At 37.9% G+C, this 25,697-nt stretch overlaps 1 protein-coding gene across 1 annotated transcript in view; it reads right to left on the bottom strand.

Moving 5' to 3' along the window:
- The window catches only part of CAB39L (calcium binding protein 39 like), an 82,824-nt gene extending 58,177 nt beyond the window's left edge, over nucleotides 1-24,647 (bottom strand). The window contains 2 exon segments of the mRNA XM_028526326.2: nucleotides 22,502-22,558; nucleotides 24,421-24,647. Coding sequence (XP_028382127.1) covers nucleotides 22,502-22,558; nucleotides 24,421-24,647 — 284 coding nt within the window.
- Between the last annotated feature and the right edge of the window lie 1,050 nt (nucleotides 24,648-25,697).

Raw genomic sequence — 25,697 nt, 5'->3', positions numbered from 1 at the left:
TTTTTTTTTCTTTTTCTCTTTCATCCCATTTATTTTCTTTATTCCCCCTCTTGTTCTTTTTTCTTTTTGATTCAAATTTTAACTTTTCCCTATCTTAGCCTGGTTTTTGCCCCTCACTCTTAGTATTCCCTATCACTCCATCATTTTAAAATCACCTCCCATTCCTATAGACATCTCTTAAGCTTTTCCTTCTTTTTTTTTCCCCTTTTATCCCCAAACCATCTATATTAACTTTAGCTCATTTGTTGTTGATAGTGCTGTGATGGTTCTTTCTTTCCAATTTGGCTCCTATATTTTCATTATTTATATGCTTTTTCCTGCCTTTTTCTTTCTCTCTCTCACATTTTATTCTTTTATTTATTTATTTTTATTTTATTTTATTATTTTATTTATATTTTATTTTATTTTATTTTATTTTATGTTTGAACCTAATATTATATGCTTCTCTTCTCATACTCCATTCCACCTTCTTCACTCCCTTTTTTATTCATGATGTAAATTTTTTCTTTCTTTGCATTGCTCTGACTCCCAACTCTTACTAATGCTCCTCCCTTTCCCCTCTCAAAATCATTTTTCATTCACTAAGTGTATCCACTCTCCTTTATTAGAATAGTCTTAAACTCTTTACACCCTTATTAATACTGGTTCATTTGCTGTTGATAGTAGGATTGTGGGTAGGGGTGGGGTATATTTGAAGGTGTGGGTTTCTTTCCTGGACTTTGTGATTTTGTTCTGGCAGCATCTGTACAACAGGATAAAAAACGAGGTGGGAGAAGCGACGCTCAGTCAACCACCTGGAGGGCAGAACCCATCAATGGAAACCCCAGCAACAATCAAAACAATTATATCTGGAGAGCCAACATAAATGACATAAGGGGTGTCCCAAGAGTATCAAGTTCAAGAGATCAAAGAGACTGCACCACTGAATCCCACAGGTCTCCTACAATAGAAGTTCATACCATCAACCTAGGGAGTCAAAACAGATCAATTTATGAAGCAGAAGCAAACAAGAAGAGTCTCACAAATAATAGGAAGACAAAGAAACAACTGCTAGTCCAAAGGAAAGGAGGAATCCTCAGAAATAGTGCTAAGTAAAATAGACAAGTCAACTATCATATATTGAGTTCAAAACAATGATAAGGAGGCTAAAGGAGCTCAGTGAGAATTACCAGAAACTACAGAAAAACTATGAGGAACTTATTGCAAACTATGTCAGCAGAAAAAAAGACACAGAAACAATCAACAAGGGCCAAGAGAAAATGAAGAATACAATTTCTGAATTAACACAACAGAAGGAATCAAAAGCAGGCTAGATGAAGCAGAGGACTGAATCAATGAGCTGGAGGACAAGATAGAAAAAAATCACTGCAAAGAGCAAGAAAAGGAAAAAAAATACTCAAAAAGAATGAAGAGGGGTTAAGAGAACTGCAGGACAACATGAAATGTAATAATATCTGTATAACAGGGATACAAGTAAAAGAAGAACAAGGATAGAAAACCTGTTTGAAAAAGTAATGATGGAAAACTTCCCTAATTTGATAAGAGAAAAAGTCACACAAATGCAGGAAGCACAGAGGGTCCCAATCAAGAAGAACCCAAAGAGGCCCACTACAAGATACATCATAATTAAAAAGGAAAAGTTCAAAGACGAAAAGAGAATCTTAATGGCAACAAGGGAGAAATAGGAAGTAAAACACAAAGGAGCTCCGATAAGACTATCAGCTGACTTCTTAACAGAAACACTACAAGCCCAAAGAGAATGGCAAGAAATATTCCAAGTAATGAAAAGCAAAGGCCTACAACCAAGGCTACTCAACCCAGCAAGGCTCTCAGTTAAAATGGAAGGCAAAATAAAGAGTTTTGTAGACAAAAGAAGAATAAAAGAATACACCTCCACCAAACCAGCATTGCAAGATATGCTAAAAGGTCTGAAGAAATCCATTTTTTCTTTCATCTTTAAGATGAAGAAAGAGAGAGAGGAACACAGTTTACAAAGAGGGTAAAATGGAAATGAATAAATACCTATCAATTATAAGCTTAAATATAAATGGATTAAATGCTCCAATCAAAAGATACAGGGTAGCTGAATGGATAAGAAAACATAACCCACACATATGCTGTCTACTAGAGACTAACCTCAGAACAAAAAACCTACACAGACTGAAAGTGAAGGGTTGGAGAAAATATTCCAACCAAACAAACAGGAAAAAAAAAAGCCAGGGTAACAATACTTATTTCAGACAAAACAGACTTCAAAACAAAGGCCATAAAAAGAGACACAGAAAGACACTTCATAATACTGAAGGAAAGAATCCATCTAGAAGACATAAACAATGTAAACATATATACTCCCAACACAGGAGCACCCAAATACATAAGAAAAATCTTGGAAGACTTCAGGAATGACACCCCACTGTCAACAATGGATAGATCTTCCAATTAAGATATAAACAAGGATATTGTGGAACTGAATGACACATTAGATCAAATGAACTTAACTGATATATATAGAGCCTTTTATACCAAAGAAGCAAAACACTCATTCTTTTCAAATGCATATGGAACATTTTCCAAGATAGACCACATGATAGGACACAAAACAAGCCTCAAAAATTGAAGAAAATTAAAATCATATCAAACATTTTCTTGCACCACAAGGGCTTGAAACTAGGAATCATCCTTAATAAGAAAAAACTCAAAAACATTCAAACTCATGGAGATTGAACAGCATACTATTAAACAATGAAGGGGTTAATAATGAGATCAAGGAAGAAATCAAAAAGTTTCTGATAACAAATGAAAATGAACACACTAGAGTTAAACATATGGGACACATGGAAGGCAGTTCTGAGAGGGAAGTTCATAGCAATACAGGTCTAACTAAAAAAGATAGAAACATTTCAAATAAACAACGTAATCTTACATCTACAAGGACTGGAGGAACAACAACAAACAAAGCCCAGAATGAGCAGAAGGAAGGAAATGATCAAGATCACAGCAGAATTAAATGACATAGAGACTGAAAGAGCAATTCAAAAGGTCAATAATTCTAGGAGCTGTTTCTTTAATAAGAAAAACAAAATTGACAATCCTTTAACCAGACTCATTGAGAAAAAAAGAGAGATGACTCAATAAATAAATCAGAAATGAAAGAGGAGAAATTACAACTGATGCTATAGAAATACAAAGGATTGTAAGAAATTACTATGAATAGCCCTAGCTGGTGTGGCTCAGTGGATCATACCCTGACCTGTGAATGAAAGAGTCACCTGTTTGATTCCCAGTCTAGGGCACATGCCTGGGTTGTGGCCCAGGTCCCTGGTAGGGGGCGCATGAGAGGCAACCACACATTGATTTTTCTGTCCCTTGCTTTGTCCTCCCCAACCCCTCTCTAAAATAAATAAACTCTTTAAAAAAGTACTATGAACAACTATATGGTAAGAAATTTGAGAACCTGGGTGAAATGCACAAATTTCTAGAAAAATATAATCTTTTAAAACTAAATCATGAAAAAGCAGAAAGCCTGAACAGAACAATAACAGCTGGTGAAATCAAAGCAGTAATAAAAAAACTGGCACACAAAAGCCTTGGACTGGACAGCTTCACAGGAGAATTTTACAAAACATTTAACAAAGAGCTAACCCCTATTCTTCTCAGACTATTCCAAAAAATTCAAGAAGAGGGGAGACTCCCAAACTCCTTTTATGAGCAAGCATCATCCTGATGCTAAAACCAGATAAAAACACAACATAGAAAGAAAATGACAGGCCAATATCATTGATGAATATAGACTCCAAAATCCTCAACAAAATATTGGTAAACTGAATACAGCAATGCATTAAAAAGATCATACACCATGATCAAGTGGGGTTCATCTGAGGGATTTAAGGATGGTACAATATTCACAAATTAATAAACATAATACATTACATAAACAAAAGGAAAGACAATAATCACACAATTATATCAATAGACGCAGAACAAACATCTTATAACGTACAGCACACATTTATGATAAAACACTCAGCAAAGTGGGAATAAGGGTACATAACTCAACATAATACAGGTCATATACAAGAAACCTACAGCCAACATGATACTCAATGCATAAAAACTAAAAGCTTTCCCACTAAAATCAGAAACGAGACAAGAATGTCTGCTTTCACCACTTCTATTCAGTATAGTATTGGAAGTCCTAGCTATAGTGATCAGACAAAAAAAAAAGAAACAAAAGACACCCCAACTGGAAAGGTGGAAGTAAATCTGTCATTAAATATGACATGGTAGTGTACATAGAAATCCTTACAGACTCCACTAAAAAACTACTCAACCTAATAAGGGAATTTGGCAAAGCAGCAGGATACAAGGTCAATATTCAGAAATTTAAGGCATTTTTGTATACCAACAATGAAATATCAGAAACAGAAGTCAGGGAAAAAAAATCCCAATTGTTATGGCAATGATAAAAATAAAGTGCCTTAGAATAATCAAACCAAGGAGGTAAAAGACCTATAGTCAGAAAACTACACAACACTGAAGAAAGAAATTAAGGAAGACACAAATGGAAGCTTATACGTTCTATTCGTGGATTGGAAGAATTAACATCATCAAAGTGTCCATACTACCCAAAGCAATTTACAGATTCAATGCAATCCCTATTCAAGTACCAATGATATATTTCACAGATATAGAACACACATTTCAAAAATTTATATGGAACTATACATGACCCCAAATAGCTGCAGCAATTTTGAGAAAGAACAACACAGTAGGAGGGAACACAATGCCTGACATCAAACTATATTATATGGTCACTGTAATCAAAACAGTCTGGTACTGGCATATAAACAGACACATAAATCAATGGAACACAATAGAGAACCCATGTCTCTATCATCAATTAGTATTTGACAAAGGGGGCAGAAGCATAAAGTGGAAGTAAAAAGAGCCCCTTCAACAAATGGTGTTGGGAGATCTGGACAGCTACGTGCCAATAAATTAAATTCCACCACCAACTTACACCATATACAAAAATAAATTCAAGGTGGATAATGCACTTAAATATAAATCGTGACACCATGAAGGTCCCAAAGGAGAACATGGGCAGGAAAATCTCAGACATTCCACACAGCAATATTTTCACCAATATGCCCCTAGAGCAAGGGACATAAAGGAAAGAATAAACAAATGGGATCTCATCAAATTAAAAACCTTCTGCATGGCAAAAGAAAACATCAGCAAAATGAAAGGGGAACTGATCATACAGGAAATATATTTGCCAATCATACCTCACACAAGGGTTTGATCTTCAAAATATATAAAGAACTCACATGACTCCACTCCATGAAGACAATTTGATTAAAAAATGGGTAAAGGACCTGAGCAGACACTTCTCGAAGGAAGACATACAGAGGGCACAGAGACATATGAAAGAATGTTCAGCATCACTAGACATCACAGAGATGCAAATTAAAACCATGATAAGATACCACTTCACACCAGTCAGAATGGCCATCATAAACAAATCAACAAACAACAAGTGCTGGCAAGGTTGTAGAGAAAAGGGAACCCTGGTGTATTGTTGGTGGGAATGCAGACTGGTGCAGCCACTATGGAAAACAGTATGGAAATTCCTCAGAAACTAAAAATGGAACTGCCTTTTGACCCAGCAGTTCCACTGCTGGGATTATACCCTTAGAACCCTGAAACAGCAATCCAAAAGAACCTATGCACTCCAATGTTCATAGCAGCACAATTTACAATAGCCAAGTTCTGGAAGCAACCTAAATGCCCATCAGTAAGTGAATGGACCAAAAAGTATGGTACATTTACACAATGGAATTCTATACAGCACAAAGAAGGAGCAACCAGAGGGGAGGTAGGGGGGGATAATGGGGGGAAGGGTTTTCAGGAACAACTATCAAAAGGACACATGGACAAAACCAAGGTGGGGGTGGAAGCAAGGGAGGGAGGTGGGTTTGGCTGGGGTTGGGGGGAAGGGTGGGGGGTAAATGCAGGCAACTGTAATTGAACAACGATAAAATAATTTAAAAAAAGAAAAAAGAAATGGATATCACATGGAGGGTTATCAGCAGGAGGTGGAGGTAGGAGAATGGGGAAAAGGTACAGGGAATAAGAAACATAAATGTAAGTACAAAATAGAGAGGGGGAGGTTAAGAATAGAATAGAAAATGGAGAAGTCAAAGAACTTATATGTATGACCCATGGACATGAACTAATGAGTCGGGGAATGCTGGGTGGGTGCAGGGTGGAGGGAGGGTGCAGGGAGCAAGGGACATAAAGGAAAGAATAAACAAATGGGACCTCATCAAAATTAAAAGCTTTTGCACAGCTAAGGAAAACAGTATCAAAATAAAAAGAGAACCAACTGTATGGGAAAACATATTTGCTAATGATACCTCAGACAAGGGTTTAATCTCCAAAATATATAAAGAACTTACATGACTCTACTCTAAGAAGACAAGTAACCCAATTAACAAATGGGCAAAGGACTTGAACAGACACTTCTCCAAGGAGGACATACAGAAAATCCAAAGACACATGAAGCGATGCTCAATATCGCTAGCCATCAGAGAGATGCAGATTAAAACCACAATGAGATACCACTTCACACCAGTCAGAATGGCCATCATAAACAAAGCAACAAACAACAAGTGTTGGAGAGAATGTGGAGAAAGGGGGTCCCTAGTGCACTGTTGGTGGGACTGCAGACTGGTACAACCACTAGGGAAAGCAGTTTGGAACTTCCTCAGAAAACTAAAAATGGATCTGCCTTTTGACCCAGCAATTCCATTGCTGGGACTCTATCCTAAGAACACTAAAACACCAATACAAAAGAACCTTTGCACCCCGATGTTCATAGCAGCACAATTTACAATAGCTAGGTGCTGGAAGCAACCTAGATGCCCATCAGTAAATGAATGGATCAAAAAACTATGGTACATTTACACAATGGAATTCTATGCAGCAGAAAGAAAGAAGGAGCTCCTACCCTTTGCAACAGCATGGATGGAGCTGGAAAGCATTATGCTAAGTGAAACAAGCCAGGCAGTGAAAGACAAATACCACATGATATCACCTTTAACAGGAATCTAAACAACAAAACAAAACAAAACAAAACAAAAAACTAGCAAAATATAACCAAAGACACTGAAATAGGGGATAGTCTGACAGTGGCCAGAGGGGAGAGAAGAGGGAATTTCAGGGGGGAATGGGTAGGGATTACAGGAACAAATTTGGAGGACACATGGACAAAAACTAGGGGTGGGGGGTAATGGGGGCAAGGGGGGAGGGTTGGGTGGAGGGGATGGAACGGGAGTAAGGGGGAGAAAACTGTACTTGAACAATGATTGAAATAAAAAAAAAATAGTTAACAGTCAACAATTAACAATAACAATGAGGGGATTTGTGGTCTTAGCCTGTGCTCCGGGGGGTTGGGAAAAAAGGAAAGTTACTTTGACATTCCAAAGATATGTTATCATAGATGCAAAAGGACAGTAGACAGGCTTAGTTCAGGTAAAGACTGACTTTTGTTAGAGAAAAATGCTGTCCTGACATGACTGCCTGCCTAGAACTGTTTTTAGTTTATAAGTTTTAATTTCAGACCATTCTTTGTGCCTACTTTAGGTCTCTGAGGTTGTAAGACTACCTTGGACAACCTACCGTAACTAAGCTTGTCAGGTTAATGTGTGGCCCCTTTTCTTCCACAAAAGTTTTCTCTGCCTTCAATATGTTAACCTAAAACTAAAAGAACAAAGCGAGCGGCAACAAACATTTATTTGAGATCCAAGAGAATTGCAGTTCTGGGAAGCACAGATTCAGGCAGAAACTGAAATAGTGTTCCAGTTATGAGGCAAGGGGTTTTTGTGAGAAAAGGAAGATATATAATTACTATGTGTTAAGCCAAGGGGGAAATTTCTCTTTTAAAGTTTTAGAAGTTTTTTAAAAAATTTATTGACTTTAGAGAGAGAGAGGAAAAGATGGACAGAGAGAAACATCAATTTGTTGTTCCAATTATCTATGCATTTATTGGTTGATTCTTCAGTGTGCCTGACTGGGGATCTAACCACAACCTTGGCTGATACTCTGATTAACTGAGCTGCCTGGCCTGGGCAAGGAAGGAATTTTTATAGGTGCAAAAAAGCTGTGTTATTCTTTAGTTGTATATGGTGATGCTCATTCTAAAGAATGTCCGTAATTTTCATTAAGCAATTCATGAATCCAGCATCCTCTCATCTAGCAATTACAAGGGCACTCCAAGGGGTTGTACAAACTGAAAGGATTTTATAGGAAGAAGGGTGGGTCAAGGAAGCTATTAAAGAAAAGAATTATTTTTCAATTAGAACATCTTTTCTTTAGGGGAAAAGAAGAGGGATGGTTTTTATCATGTAGGTTGCCTCTTTCTATGAAGGAAGGAGAGGGCCTATGTGATAGATGACCAAAAATTTTTTACTGGTTGATTAAGTAAAGAATTACTTTCTGGGAGAAGTAACTGCAATTAGTTGCGGTGTTAAATCTAGGTTTGGTATCATGGGGTTTTGGCATGAGTGATGCCATATTGGGCCTGTATTGCCTTTTTTTTTCTTTAACATACCTATAATTAGTTCTGTTTGTTTATACAGAAATTTTATTTTAATTTTTTAATACAGATTTTATTTATTTATTTATTTTAGAGAGAGGGGAAGTGAGAGAGAAAGAGAGGGAGAGAAAAATAAATGTGTGACAGAAACATCTATTGGTTGGTTACCTCTTGCACGCCCCCAACCTGGGACCCACCTGCAACCCAAGCATGTGCCCTGACCCAGAATTGAACCAGCAACCTTTCAGTTTGCAGGACAACACCCAACCCACTGAGCTACACCAATCAGGGTTATTTTTTTATATATTTCAATTGATTTGTCTTTTTCTTTAGAGCTCATAAATTTTCTACATAAAATAATATGAAAATGTTCTGTTTTGTTCCAGCTGTTTTTAGAATTTTCTTATGTTTATATCTGTGAACCTCCTGAAATAAATTGCCATGTGTGTTATGAAATATTGTTACTGAATGGAACCAGTGTCCAGCCATTTGGTAGGTGTCAGCCAAAAGAACACTCCAAGATGATTTTATTAGTAGGAATTGTATTGCAAGCCATTAAGCAAGGAGTGCACTGGGAGTCTTCCCAAAGCAGTACCTCTCAGAGAACAAAAGACTACCCATTTTTATAGTGATAGTTGCTTACATGACAGCATGTTGAGGAATGTTTGGGGTAAACATGCACAGTAAGCAGGCATGGTTATACATATACTGCATGTACAGAAAATGGTGGATAAGCCTGACTTTGGGTGGAGATTTTAGTATAATGATGAGGGTGTAATAAGCACAGTTCATGCTGGGGCCATTGGAGCATTCTTCAGTCACTTCCAATGGGCTGGGGCTGTTTCTAGTTTACTCCTTTTGTTTATCTTCTGGTCCTGAAGGAAACACCAGTCAAACAGGCATTGCAAATGTTTATGTAATTCTGTAGGTTTTCTCCTGTTCTTTGTACCAGCTATGTAGGGTACATCACTTCGGTTTAATTCTCTATACTTACATCCTGTTGATTCATATTTAATTGAAATTGCTTTGCGTTTGTTACATTTTAAATTCATTTTATTCCTGAAAAAACTTTCGGTCAAGCTTTCTGCTGTAATGCATTATTGGCATTATTGGCAAATGGGTGCTATAATGCATTGTTGTAGACTTTGATAATTAGAGTTTTCTACTAGTCTAATTCTTGTGAACTGAACCCACTACCATTAAATTAAAAACATGTAATTTGGTATTTTTATCCCCTATTTTTATTTTATTTTGTTTTGTTTTATTTTATTTTATTCTTTATTAAATACTTTTGAATTTTGTTGTTCATGTACAGTTTTCTGCCTTTTCCTCCCACCCCTCCTGACCACCCCAGCCATCCCCACCTCCCTTTCTGTTTCCAACCCCCTTGCTTTTGTCCATGTGTCCTTTATAGTTGTTCTGGTAAACCCTTCACACTTTCCCCCCCATTATTCCCTCCCCTCTGGTTACTGTTACATTGTGCTTAATTTCAATGTCTTTGGTTATATTTTGCTTGCTTTTTTGTTTTGTTGATTAGGTTCCACTTAAAGGTAAGATCATATGGTATTTGTCTTTCACTGCCTGGTATATTTCACTTAGCATAATACTCTCCAGTTCCATCCATGCTGCCACAAAGGGTAGGAGCTCCTTCTTTCTCCCTGCGGCATAGAATTCCATTGTGTAAATGTACCATAGTTTTTTGATCCATTCATTTACTGATGGGCACTTAGGTTGCTTCCAGCACTCAGCTATTGTAACTTCTGCTGCTATGAAAATTGGGGTGCATACATTCTTTTGGTTGGTGTTTCAGGGTTCTTAGGATATAATCCTAGTTGGGGAATTGCCGGGTCAAAAGGCAGTTCCATTTTTAGATTTCTGAGGAAATTCCATACTGTTTTCCACAGTGCTTGTACCAGTATGGAAACCCACCAACAGTGCACTAAGGTTCCCTTTTCTCCACAACCTCTCCAACACTTGTTGATTGTTGCTTTGTTTATGATGGCCATTCTCACTCGTGTGAACGGGTATCTCATTGTGAAGGGTTTAATTTGCATCTCTCTGATGACTAGTGATACTTAGCATCTTTTCATATGTCTCTTGACCCTCTGTATGTCCTCCTTGGAAAAGTGTCCATTCAAGTTCTTTCCCCATTTTTTTAATTGGCTTGTTTGTCTTCTTAGAGTGGAGTTGTGTGAGTCCTTTATATATTTTGGAGGTCAAATGCTTGTTTGAGGTATCATTGGCAAATATGTTTTCCCATACAGTTGGTTCTCCTTTCATTTTAATGCTGTTTTCTTTAGCCATGGAGAAGCTTTTTATTTTGATGAGATCCCATTTGTTTATTCTTTCCTTTATGTCCCTTCCTGTAGGGGACTTACTGGTGAAAATATTGGTATATGGAATATCTGAGACTTTCCTGTCTATGTTCTCCTGAAGGACTTTTATGGTGTCACAACTTATATTTAAGTCTTTTATCCACCTTGAATTTAGTTTGTGTATAGTTTAACTTGTTGATCAAGTTTCATTTTTTTGCATGTAGCTGTCCAGATTTCCCAACACCATTTGTTGAAAAAGCTATTTTTGCTCCATTGTATGTTGTTGCCCCCTTTGTCAAATATTAATTGACAGTAGAGGCTTGGGTTTATTTCTGGGCTCCCTGTTCTGTTCCATTGGTCCATGTGTCTTGTCTTATGCCACTACCAGAGTGTTTTGGTTAGAGTGGCCTTGTAATACAGTTTCATATCAGGTATTATGATCCCTCCTACTTTGTTCTTCTTTCTCAAAATTGCTGCAGCTATTTGGACTTATTTATCATTCCATATAAATTTTTGAAGTGTTTGTCCTATATCTGTGACATATGACATTGGTACTTTAACAGGTATTAAATTGAATCTAAAAAGTGCATTGGGTAGTATGGATATTTTGATGATGTTAATTCTTCCAATCAATGAACACAGATATGTTTCCATTTGTGTCTCGGAATTTGTAATTTCTTTCTTCAGTATTATGTAGTTTTCTGAGTACAGTTCTTTTACCTTTTTGGTTAGATTTATTCCTAGGTACTTTATTTTTCTTGTTGCTATATCAAATGGGATTTTTTCCCCTCATTTCTGTTTCTGATATTTCATTGTTGTTATACAAAAATGCCTCCTATGTCTGAATATTGACTTTGTATCCTGCTGTTTTGTCAAATTCATTTATTAGGTTGAGTAGTTTTTTTGTGGAGTCTGTATGATTATCTATGCACACTATTATGTCATCCACAAGCAATGACAGTTTTATTTCCTCTTTTCCAATTTGGATGCCTATTATTTCCTTTTCTTGTCTGATTGCTGTGGCTAGGACTTCCAATACTATGTGAATAGAAGTGGTGAAAGTGGACAACCTTGTCTTGTTTCTGCTGTTAGTGGCAAAGTTTTTAGTTTTTGCCAATGGAGTATGATGTTGGCTATAGGTCTCTAGTATATGATCATTATTATGTTGAGGAATGCTTCCTCTACACTCACACTTTGCTGAGTGTTTTTATCATAATATGTGTTGTACCTTATCACATGGTTTTCCACATCTGTTGATATGATCATGTGATTTTTATCTTTGCTTTTGTATTTGTGATGTATTACCTTTATTGATTTGCCAGTATTGTACCATCTTTGCACCCCTGAGGTGAATCCCACCTGATCATGATGTATGATCTTTTTGATGTATTGCTGGATGTGATTTGCCAATATTTTGTTGAGGATTTTAGCATCTATATTCACCAGTGACATTGGCCTGAAGTTTTCTTTCTTTCTTATGTCTTTACCTGCTTTGGGGATAAGGGTGATGCTGGCTTCATAAAAAGGGTTTGAGAGTCTTCTGTCTTCTTGGATTTTTTTGGAATAGTCTGTGAAGGACAGGGGTTAGCTCTTCCTTAAATGCTTTGTAAAATTCTCCTGTGAAACCATCTGGTCCAGGGCTTTTGTGTGTTGGGAGTCTCTTGATTACAGTTTTAATTTTCTCAGCTGTTACTAGCCTGTTTAAGCTTTCTTCTTCTTCTTCTGAGTCTTCAAAGATTATATTTTTCTAGAACTTTGTCCATTTCACCTAGGTTTTCAAATTTCTTGGCATATAGTTCTTCATAGTAAGTTCTTACAGTCCTTTGTATTTCTGTGGTATTGGTTGTAATCTCTCCTCTTTCATTTCTGATTGTGTTTATTTGGGTCCTCTCTTATTTTTGATGAGTCTGCTTAAAGGCTTGTTCATTTTGTTTATGTTTTCAAAGAACCAGCTCCTGGATTTATTGATCCTTTGAATTGTGCTTTTAGTTTTTATTTCATTTAGTTCTGCTCTGACCTTGGTTATTTCCTTCCTTCTGCTTGCTCTGGGCTGTCTTTGCTGTTGTTCCTTGAATTCTTGTAGGTGTAGGGTTAGGTTGTTTGAAATGTTTTTATCTTTTTTAGGTAGGGTTGTATTGCTATGAACTTCCTGCTCAGAACTGCCTTCACTGTGTCCCATAAGTTTTGGATTGTTGTGAGTTCATTTTCATTTGTTTCTAGAAACTTTCATTTCTTTCTTGATCTCATTCCTGATCCATTCATTGTTTAATAGCATGCTATTCAATCTCCATGAGTGTGAATGTTTTTGAGGTTTTTCCTTGAGGATGGTTTCTAGTTTCAGTCTCTTGTGGTCAGAGAAAATGCTTGATATGATTTCAGTTTTCTTGAATTTGTAGAGACTTGTTTTGTGTCCTATCATGTGGTCTATCTTTGAAAATGTTCCATGTGCATTTGAAAAGAATGTATATTTTGCTTCTTTGGGTTGAAAGGCTCTCTATATATCAGTTAAGTCTATTTGATCTAGGACATTGTTCAATGCTGCAATATCTTTGTTGACATCTTGTTTGGAAGATCTATCCAGTTTTGACAGTGGGGTGTCAAAATCCCCTACAATAATTGAGTTGCTGTCAATATCTTTCTTGAAGTCCTCCAAGATTTTCTTTGTGTATGTGGGCGATCCTATGTTGGGTGCATATATATTTAAAATGTTTAGGTCTTTTTGATGGATTCTTCCCTTGAGTATTTTGATGTGACCTTCTGGGTCTCTTTTTATGGCTCCTTTTGTTAAAGTCTGTTTTTTCCAATATGAGTATTGCTACCCCAGTTTTTTTTTTCCTGTCCATTTTCTTGGAAAATTTGTTTCCAACCCTTCACTTTCAGTCTGTGTAGGTCTTTTGTCCTAAGGTGGGTCTCTTGTAGGCAGCATATGTGTGGGTCATGCTGTCTTGTCCATTCAGCTATTCTATGTCTTTTGATTGCAGCATTTAATCCATTTATGTTTAAGTTATTATTGGTAGGTACTGATTCATTGGCATTTTCTCATACCTGTGTTCTTGTCTACCACTGTTTTTCTTCCTTTTCTTAAAGCAGTCCCTTTAGCATCTCATTGCAGAGCTCCTTTGGTGGAGGTGTGTTCTTTTAGACTTCTTTTGTCTGAGAAACTCCTTATTTCAGCTTCCATTTTAATTGAGAGCCTTTCTGGATAGAGTAGTCTTGGTTGCAGGCTTTTGTTTTTCATTACTTGGAACATTTCTTGCTATTCTCTTCTGGCTTGGAGTGTTTCTATCTACTGAAAAGTCCATTGCTAGCCTTATTGGGGCTCCTTTGTGTGTTACTTCCTGTTTTTCCATTGCTGCCTTTAAGATTTTCTCTTTGTCTTGGAATTTTGCCATTTTAATGATGATGATGTGTCTTGAAGTGGGCTTCTTTGGGTTCCTCTTGACTTGGACTCTCTGTGTTTCCTGGATTTATGTGATTTTTTCTCTCACAAATTAGGGAAGTTTTCCATCATTACTTTATCAAACAGGTTTTTTATGTCTTTCTCTTCTCCTTCTGGTATCTCTATTATATATATATATTATTACATTCCATGTTGTCTTGCAACTCCCTTACCACCTGTTCATTCTTTCTGAGTCTCTTTTCCTTTTCTTGCTCTTTCTGGGTGTTTTTTTCTCCCTTCTCCTCCAACTCACTGATTCGATCCTCTGTATCATCCAGCCTGATTGTAATTCCTTCTGGTGTGTTTTGTATTTCTGAGATTTGATTGTTCATTTCCTCCTGGTTTTTGTTTATAGTTTGTTTCCTTTTTCATGCTGATGTAGTTCTTGCTCAGTTCCTTGTAGTTGTCTGTGAATTCCTTGAGCATCTTTATAACCATTATTTTGAATTCTATATCTGATAGTTTGCTTACCTCCATTTCATTTAGCTCTTTTAGTGGGGCGTCTTTCATTCCTTTTGATTGCATGTTCTTTTTTTCCTCCCCATTTTAGGTGACTCTTTTTGTTTGTTTCTTGCTTCCTGATGTTTTGCTTTGCTAGCTGTCTTTGGAGGGTGAACTTCTAGGTAGGAATTCTTTGGGGTTCAGTGGTGTGGTCTCTTTGATCTCTTTGTCTGGATGCTCTAGGTTTGTCCTTTCTTCTGTTTGTGTGGGCTTTCTTGCTGTTTGGGGGTTTTTACCTTTTGCTGGTGGTTCCTTTGTTGGTGGTTTCTCTCCTCCATCTGGTATACTAATGTTCACAGCTCCCTTGTATATGATCAGTGGAAGAGGGTAGGGAAAATGAATTAAGACAGCAGGAGAGTATTTTATGGGATTTAAAGTATAGGCAAGTTTGAAGAGATAGGAGATTCTTTGGATAACTATAATAACTGTGACATTTCACCCAACTATCCACTTTTTATAAAAGGGGAGAGAGATAATATTCTTTTTAGAGGGGAGGAGGATTTGAGCTTAATCCAGAAAACAGAGCACTTGTGCAAGGTTAAATGATGAGATATAGTGAAAGTAAAGGTTTGAAAGTAGGCATAGTGTGAGAGAGAATAGAATTTACTGCAACAGTAATGATGCTCAGGAATAAAGTGAAGTGGGCTAAGATAAGGGAAGGTTGTTGTGTAGTATGTATAATTGTATGGAACAACAGTTATTTACAACAGTACTGGAACAACAATAATATGACAAGAAATATATGATTTGGATACCCAGAATAAAAAGTACACGATCAAGAATAGTGTGTTATTGGAACACAAGTGAAGTGAAGGAAAGAAAATAACATATAATAAGGAGAGAATCAGGAAAACCAGTCAAGCAATGCAATTGAACAGAGAAATAAAATGAGGAAAACTAAACAAGAAAGAGAAATAAAATACTAATAAAATAAAAGTGGTAAATATACTAAAAAAAAAAAAAAGCCTCCTGCTGACTTTAAACCTGTTTAATGAGTTCTGCTGGTCTTCCTGGATGCCACAGGAAGAGGGGGCCTACCTTTGCTTTTCTCCCTTCCTATGGTTTTGAGAAGATGGGTATCAGGTCTGGGCCACAATATTCACAGCTGCTCAGCCTTTAGCCCAGGTCCTCTGTGAGCCACAAGGCTCAAATCAGCCACTCAGTCTCTGGGCGCGCAGTGCGAGACAAGCTAGGACATTCAGTTCTACTTAGCCACTCAGTCTCTTGGCGGGTACAGCTCAAATTACCCTCAGGGCAAGCCAGCTGCTGCCTGAGAGTTCCTTACAAAGCAGCTGCCCACTGTTCTTAGCAAGCGCATGGCTTTTCACACAGCCCAACTTTCCAACCAGTCCAGAGACTGAATCATGGCCCAACACGACCCAACTCATTCCTTCTCCAGGTGTCTCCCAGCACCTCAATTGCTCTGATGCTTGTGTCCACAGTCCCAGCCCAGCGGATGTATACTGCTTCTGTGTATCACCTGCTTTGTCTGTATTCCCCCTGGTGACTTCCAGTGTCCAGTCCTCCTGGTACTGAGCTGCCCTCTCTGCTCTGGCAGGAGAGGGAGCTAGTAATCTAACTCTCCTCACCTTGTCCTACAGCAGGTAAGAGTCTTGGGGCCACAGTGGCCTAGATTCCTACGCAGATCCCAGGGACCTTACCATGCCAGCACAATCCCCTCACCATCTGTTTTTCAATGTCCTCTATAATTTTTGACCTCCAAATTACATATAAGCTGGGATTCTGTTGGCTGTTCACTTCATTCCTCAGAAGATCAGCTAGGTGTTCCAGCTGGGCACAGGGAGAACTGGGTTCCTCTTCCATCTACCTTCACCATCTTGTGCTCCCTTCATCCCCTATTTTTAAATATAACTGGAACATCTGTATTTTAGTCAGGAATAAATCTCTGAATATTCATTTGTCCCTTTATTTAAATGTGTTCATTTATTCCTTTATTGCTACCATTTGGTCTTCTGGTTTTTAAAATAAATTATTATCCTGATAAATTCTCAAGTTTTAAATGTTTTAAAATAAACTTCATTTTTTAGAACAGTTGTAGATTGTCAATGTAAGAACATTGAAACCCTTAGAGAATTTTCATAAAAATTTATTTGAGCCAAACAGAGGCTTCGCCTTGGAAGGAAGAGCTCAACAGACTGAGAAAAATGCTTCAGAGAATAGAAGTTTGCAGCTTCTCTTATGCATTTGGAATTAAAGAGAGAATTTGAGAAAGGTTATATGAAGGTGAGTGGAAGCATGGCGGATTGGATTACAAGTTAATTAAAACTATGTGTTCTTGTGAGGGTGGTTACTTTGTAAAAGAGGCATTCCAAAGGTGTATTAACCTATGTATATAGAAACAGTGGACAGGGCTTGCTTAAGGCTGCGTTAAACCTTTTACTAACCACCATGACCTACCCAGTTAGAAAGTTATGACAAATTGTCCTGTGAGGTTATTTTCCATAGAACCTTTTTATCGACAGGATTTGCAGAAAAATTACAAAGATAGTACAGAGGGTTTCCATATATCCTGCAAGCAGTTTATTAACTGGTATGGTTAATGAACCAATACTAATTTGCTGTCATTAACTAAAGTCTATACTTAATGAAGATTTTCTTGGTTTTTACCCATGGTGCTTTTCCTATTCCTGGAAAACATGACTTTTAGTCTTTAGGTCTTCTTAGGCTTTTCTTGGATGTGACAGTTTCTCAAACTTTTGGGGTTTTTTGTTTGTTTGTTTGTTTGTTTCTTCTTTTTTTTTTTATGACCTTGACAATTTTGAGAAGTATGGGTCAGGTGTTTGTAGAATGTTCATCAGTTTGGATTTGGTTGATGTTTTTCTCATTAGTAGACTGGCGTTATGGATTTTGAGATGGAATGTCACAGAGGTTGTGAAGGTTACTGGCCAGCAGTATCCATCCCTGCTGCAGATGCTCATCGAAACACGAGAAAAACATACACAGGGACAACCAAATCCTGTGGGGAAAAAGGGACGAAACAGCCACTCTCTCTAGTGGAGAGTACCCTGAGCCCCGGCCTGAGTAGGCTTTTATTAAGAATACAGACACCATTTGTGGATTAACAGTCTGGCAGGGAAGATTAAAAGGAATAGGTAATTTTCAAAGGGTCTGACAGAACTCCCACTGGGATTCTGGGCAAAGTTTGGGATTTTATCACTATAGGACCTAAAAGGCTAGTCTCATTTCCTGCCTGTACCTTCAAATTCTAATTCAATAGCATCCTCCAGCAAGCAGATCTCACAGGATCTAGCATATTCTATGTCCCAAGCCTGATTACCCCGGGGGTCTGCTGACTCTGGTCTGGGCTGCACCGCCCCTGTTATTTTTGCAGGCCTGAGTTGGGCAGAGGAGACAAAGGCAGCCAGGAGACTTGGATTTCTCACAACTAAGAACAAAGACTCAGGCTTTGACAAAGCTGAGGGGGCAGGGGTTGATGTCAATCACCCCTTCATTTCCACAGCCCCGAGTCTCTTCCCTGAGGCCTCCTCGTGATCATGCCTGTCTTAGGCGATTCTCCCCATGGGAAATCTTACCCGTCATTGGCTAGCTGATCAAGCATAGGAGGCCAGGCACAGAACAGGCAGCGTTCATGCCAGGGAAATAAGTTTTGTCTCTTTAGTGGCTCCTGGTTCGGAAGTCTCTCACTCAGCCTAAGTCACGGGGAGTTACAGCTTCCTGAGACCAGGCAGGGTGGGCCCCCAAAAAAGGTAAATCACCATTTTGATTGCATCATGTGACTTAGCACTGTTGACATTGACTGTGATCACGTAGATGAGGTAGTATTTGTCAGGTGACTCCTCTGTCAAGTTAGCACCAACCCCTTTTTCATACCGCATTCTGAAAAAAAGTCACTATGTACAACTGAAACTTAAAGGGTGGAAAGTTAAGTTCCACCTGCTAGTCACTGGGAATTATTCTGCACAAGAGATTTGTCTCTTATCTCCCACTTATTTGTTATCATTTATATTAGTATAGCCTCATTGACTTTATACCTACAGGTCACCACATTTTCTGATGAGAGATCTGTCATTTGAATTGGTTTTTAATTGTAGTTAATGTGTTCTTTTTCTCTGGATACTTTCAAGATTTTTTCCTTAATTTTTAGAAATATGACTTATCATGTGTCTTGGTGTGAATTACTTTGGGTGTATGTTGTTTAGGGTTGATTTAGCTGCATGAATATATGGGATTGTGTTTTCTGCCAAATTTGGGAAATTTTCAGCAGTTATTTCTTGAGATGTCCTTTTATCTGCATTCTCTCCTGTCTTCCTGGGACTCTTATAACACAAATGTTCGATCTTTTGTTATAGTCCCACATATTCTTGAGTGTCTATTAATTTTTTCCAGCCTATTTTCTCTCTGTTCAGAATGGGCAATTCTGTTTTTCTGGATTTAAGTTCATTGCTTCTTTCCTCCATCCTCTACATTCTTCTATTTATCATATCCACTGGGATTTTTGTGTTGGTTATATATTATGCTTTTTAATTCTAAATTTTCCTTTGGTTCTTATTTATATCTTCTGTTTCTTGGATGACACTTTACATTTTTCATTTAAGTGCATTCATAATTGTTCAATGAAACATTTTTTATGAGTGCTCTTTTAAATTGCTATTCAGACAATTCAAACATCTGTTTATTTAGGTGTTGGCATCTTTTTTATTATTTTTAGTCATTCAGTTTGAGATCTTATTGGTTCTTGATATAATTAGTGGTTTTTTTGACTGAATCCTGGACATTGTATTATAATACCCTAGATCACAGGTGGCAAACACAAGGCTCATGGGCCGAATCTTGTTTTATCTGGCCTAGCACTTTGTTTTTACCTGGCAGCTGTGCTGAGCTCTCGCTTAACTGTTAAGGAGAGGTTACATCTATACAGTCCTAAAATTACATTTGGCCCTTTGAAGGCAACCATGAGGCTGATGTGGCCCCCAGTGGAAATGAATTTGACAACCTTGCCTAGATCTTATGTCAATCTGTGTTTTAGCAGGCATCATCAGTGAAGAAGGATACTGCCTCATTACCACCAGGTGGCGTTGGAAGTCCAGGTTCTTCACCATGTCTTTTGACACTGTGGGGCCGGTCTCCTTGTTACTGCCAGGTGTAGGAGGAAATTCAGTCTTTCTGTTAGGCCTCCACCCTGGCTGAAAGTGGAGTAATACCTCTTTACTGCTCCCATGTGACCTCCACTGGCAACATATAGAGGGGTTTCCTTGGTGCTGCTGAGTGGTAATGAAAAGTCCTGAATTTCTGCAAGTCCTCTTCTGGTACCATTCCCTTCAGGAGGGTGAGAGGCATCTTATAACTGACTAATGAGGCAATACAAGTGGCATTCACTTACACAGATGTGGTGTGGAGGGTACTGGCTCAGAGGGGATGAATGTTCCAACTTCTTCTTTGTTCCTGGTTTAGGGGAAGTGGGTGGGGTGTCTTGTTACAGCTAGGCAGGGATGGAAGTCTAGGCTTTCTACTTGGTCTTCACTGGTGGGGGTGGGATGAGGTCTCACTTTTTTTCTGTGGTATTTGTCTGGAGTGGACCAGATTTTTTGTTCTCTAAAAGTTTTCTGTTTTGCTGCCCTTTCATGGTCATTTGGCTAAAGTGCATCATTGCTTATGATAGCAGTGACTACTTTGTGAAACTTTTGATTGCATGTGTGTTAGTTTGTTACTGAGATTTTTGTATCAGGCATATATTTTTTATTGTGGGTCATGGTTAAGGTTTGTAAGCACATACTGTAGACATGCCACAGCTGTTCTCACTTGGAATCTTAGACCACCAGTCTCTAATTGGTCTGAACCCAGTAACAGGGGGTGGCATGTTTAGTCTTCACTAAAACCCAGGTTAGATGCATCTACCCATCCATGAACAGTGAGACTATTGGGGAGAAAAGGGCTTTCCAGAAGATAGGGTTCAGCATAAATGTTCTTTGACTATAAGGAAAGCTAGTACTAAAGAATACTTCAGCCTTAAATGAACTTTTCTAAAAAGAAAGCATTATTCCCTTTGGAAGGGGCAGAAAAAGAAAAAATAAAACTGATTTTGTTTTTAATGAGTTCACCCACTCAGCACTTAAGCATTCCCTCTCTGTCTTTCCTTTTGATTCAAGACAAAGAATACAGTAGCAGAACAGGAAAGTGATTTATAATTTTTTAAAAATTGATTGGAGATTTACTTATAAATATTTGTCCAGTGCCTACTGTATGCAGAGATAAAGCAGTGAACAAAACACACAAGGACCCTGGCTTTCAAAAAAGCTTACATTCTAGTGTCATGAAGTTGTCAGTTAATGAAGTAAATATCAGAGCAGCAAGCCTCTTCTTTTTATTTGCACTGATAACTTTCTCAACATAGGGTTTTAATGGATACTTGGAAGTTTATAGGTTTTTCCAGTAGACATATGATACAGTAGTGTAGAATGTGTACTCTATAGATATGTCAGAGCCCACATTTTTAAAAATGCCTATTTATAGAGAAATATAGCTGTTGCTTTAAAAAAAACCATTTTTTTCCACTTACAAATACTATGGTAGAAAACTTGATTTTTTTTCTTTGTAATTGAGAACATTCATTGAACTACTAATTCTTGAAATTGTTAGGATGAACTGGGTACTGATACAGCTGCCCTCTTGGGTTTATGTGTTGTTCTTTAGGGAATCCATGCCTGAGTCGGAGATACAAATTTTTAGGGGCCTCATTTAACTTCTCCCAATGTATTTTACCTTTTAGTGTTAGCACTCCAGTTCTACTTTATCTTGTGCTTGGCAGGGAAATGAACTTCTTCAGTTTAGTTAACAACTTCCTGGTGGATTTTTTTTTGTGAATTTACATTTTTTCTTCTCATTAATTCTGTCCCAGCCTCTACTTCCAAATCTGTATACTTAACATCCTGATCCTCAACAAAACACATCTCCTTAAAAAGTAATTTAACAATCATCTTCTGATATTCAAACAAGCCCCTCTGAACTCAACATTCATCACAAATGAATTATCAAGGCATTTTTTTTCCAAACAAATTGAGCAATTTTCACAAAATCCATTCTTGTGCAAGCTGCTACAGAATCAGAAATGTATTCATAAGTGAAAGTTTTTCCTTAGTAAAAGAAGTGTGCCTGTTAAGTCAATCTTTCTAAGAAATAGATGGGACACATTTTTATAAAACATAAACCATCACTAGCAAAAATGTGGTGAGACAGGATTTCATAAACTGCTGCATAGAATAAAACCCCTAGGAGTCTTTCTAGAAAATAACTTAACAGAATATTCATGCTCTTTAACATACTAATTCTACTAACAGAGAGTTATCCTGAGAAAATAATTAGAGATATGGCCAGGCATCCAATGATGTTATTGTAATGTTATTTATAGTAGCAAAGCCTGGTATAACTACACAAAAGAAATGATTGACTAAATTGTACTATGTTACTATCTTAGAATATAGCGCTATCAAAATGTTTTTTATTTTTTACAAAATTTATAAACTTTATTAAGTGTCAGATACATGCATTATATCTTATATACCTTGACACTTATATTTGAACCCAAAATTTATTTTATTACAAATTTCTCAAGTTCAAGTGGAGGAAACGAGCTAAGTGGTTGGGTAGTTGCATCTCAGTAGTGCTTACAGAGTGGCTGACCAGTTGACTGAAGAGCAGATCGCAGAATTCGAAGAAGCCTTTTCACTATTTGACAAGAATGAGATGGAACGGTAACATAAAGTAATTGAGAACTGTATTGAGATCTCTTGGGCAGAATCCCACAGAAGCAGAGTTATAGGACATGATTAATGAAGTTGATGCTGATGGTAATGGCACAATTGACTTACCAGGTATTTTCTCATTTGACTAACTCCATGTAAGTTTAGATGTTCAGAAGGGCCAGGTATATCCAAAGCAAGCCAGATGCAATGTGTTATTCGATCAATTTTTAAAATAAGGTTTCAGAACAATGACAGTAAGTTAAGGGAAGAAAACATGGAAGAATGAAGTCCTAATTACTATACATAGATATTTTTTGGCAGTAGGGGAAAACATTTTACAGATAAGTTATAAACAATGAAAAGGCAAATAAACAATTTTGTACAAGAAATTATTCTGTACAATGTCTTCACTTTGCTGTAAACTCTTCATTTGTATAAATGCTTCAGTTTACTTGATCATCACCACCAATATCTGCTTCTCTGATCATTTCAACAAGGTTTTCAATGTTAACTTCTATCCAATGTTAGTCATCACATAGTGAAACTCTGCTGCACTAATATAGCCATTGCCATCTTTATCAAACACACAGAATGCTTCTCTAATTTCTTCACTGTTTCTATGTATTCTTGAAATCGTGTCACAAAATTATCAGCAGCTACTATGTTAGAACTGGAAGCCTCCCCATGCCTCATTACACTATGAATGCCACTTTTCTTAAATATATCAAACCACACCCTACTAGACTTAAATGAATCACTTTTAGCACTCGTTCCAGGAGTGTCTCAGTACTCGTTCAGGAGGTGAGCATACAGCATCTTCAGTTTTTCACATATCCTCACCTCCAAAATGCTATCACCAGCTAACTGCTTTTCATTTATCCAAATCAACAACAGTTTTTCTACCTCTTCAATCATCTGTGATTGTTGTTTCTTTTTAAAAAATTTTCATTTTTTATTGTTATTCAAGTATAGTTGTCTATACTTGAATAGTGGTCCATTTGCCTTCCACTACTCCCCCTGCTACCTCCCACCCTCAACCCTTTGGCTTTGTCCATGTGATTGTTTCATGAGCACTTTCATACCCTTAGCAACAGTCCTCTTCATGGACTCTTTGTCTTAAAATTGTGTTAATTGATTTCTCCATGCCATACTCTGTAGCCAGATCAGACACATGAATACCTCTCTCATACATATTTTGCAATTATTTTTTAAGTTCTATAGTTCTCACAATTTTCCTTTTCACTTTTTACTTTGCTGCTATCACTAACTTTCTTAGGACCCATGGTGACTTACTGTGTGTCTTTAATAAGCAGCAACAAAAACAAAGAAAAACAAAAATATTCATTTGACAATTTCCTGAGATGTTAACAACATGAGGTTTAGCAGTAAACTGACTCATACTCATGCATTCTCTCCTTTGTTTGTCAACTGAGAGATATGTGTCAGCATAAAAGGGTTTTCAGGTCAAGAGCTGAGAACCAAAGTTTTGTTCAACAACTGAGACATTTTTTCCATGAACAACTTGGGTGGAGAACCAAATTGTTGGAGAAAACAACTGAGGTTCTGTAATGGAGCAAATAGAGGCCCATCCACATGGTGCCTCGGTGCCTGATCCAACAATCAGTGTTGAGAGAAACAGTTTTTTTATCTATAAAATTCCAGCCTTGGGGGCTGAAGCACTTAAGCTCGGAGTCCTATTCTTCCCCAAGATCCAGCACTTCCCTTGCTCCCCAAAAGGCTAAAAGTCAAAGCTAAGCCCAGTAGTTCCCCATATCTTTATCCTAAGCCAGTTGTACAAACAGTTCCAGTCCCTCTGGCAAATACACTCATGGGTTTCATAATCACCATCCTCTTACGGCTGCTCTTTCCTTCAGGGTCTGGGTTATCTTGTCCTCATCTTCCAAGTAATAGTCCAGGAAAGCATGTGCCATGTTGCACTGGATCATTGTGAAGTTCAGGAAGGGCACAAGCACCAAGGGAGTAAGTAGCCTTTCTGTATGTCCCAAATCCCAAGAGTCAGTGTCTTGCAAGGCAGAGTCCTTGATGCCTTCTGAGTTAGCTAGAGGGGGCATGATCAGAGCGGCAGCATGCCGTTCTCTTCCTTACTACACAAGGCTGAATGGCTGAATCCAGACTACAAACTGCTTAGCTACCACATCATCATGACTCCTCCTCTACACTCACTCCACCCACATGGCTCCTATCTCACTATGAGCAGCATGACTCAATCTCCCTCACATGGCTGCCCTTTTTGCTACAGAGCCAGCACCGCTGCTACATACTCTGTTAGCCCTCCTGGTGGACCAGCCTCTCTCTCTCTGCTCACCCTTAGTTTAAATCCTGACCCAGAGTTTCCTGCATGACCTCTTATGTGGCTCCTCCCACAGTGAGCTACATTTGCAAGTATCTCATATAGTTTACATTCTTTTGGCTGCCACTTTTAGTCAGGGCAAGAGTAACTCAATGACACAGGAGGAATTGCCTCCCTGCCTCTTGCACTGGCATTGTACAAACCCCCTGACTGTGTCACAAGTCACCATACATTATGGAAGTCACATAAACACCTTTTGCCCTGGAGCAGTAACACAGCCATTTGCTAACCATCAGCTTGCCATAGATACAGAAAGTATCTTAATTGCCACTGCTCCCATCTCCCAGCCCCCAACCATGGATTGTGGAGAATTTGGGGAACCTCTCACTCAGTTCCACTGTATTATCATTTGAGTGTGGTTCAGTAATAAACCTATTTTTGTTGGTTAGGATGCTAGTTATATATTGTATCTCAGGACCCTGTAATCTCTTCCTACCTCATCTTCTGTTATTCCTTAAATTGGGAAGTTAGAGGAAAGGCATATATTTTACTTAGTATGATTATGTTGTTTGGAAATAAGCAGAATTGTAAACTTCTACTTTGATGTACATGAGTTGTCCTTCAGCTTTTTTTCTTACTATGTTTATATGGGTTTTTAAAAAAATATTTTATTTATTTACCTTTAGAGACAAGGAAAGGGAGGGAGAAAGAGAGAGAAACATTGATGTGCAAGAGATACATTGATCAGTTGCCTCTCATGTGCCCCCTACTGGGGACCTGACCCATAACCCTTCATAATTACAGGGTTCCC

The sequence above is a fragment of the Phyllostomus discolor genome, chromosome 11, assembly GCF_004126475.2.
Source record: "Phyllostomus discolor isolate MPI-MPIP mPhyDis1 chromosome 11, mPhyDis1.pri.v3, whole genome shotgun sequence".
Taxonomy (NCBI): domain Eukaryota; kingdom Metazoa; phylum Chordata; class Mammalia; order Chiroptera; family Phyllostomidae; genus Phyllostomus; species Phyllostomus discolor.
The sequence above is the reverse complement of the archived record's forward strand: the minus strand, read 5'-3'. Positions and strand labels throughout refer to the sequence as shown.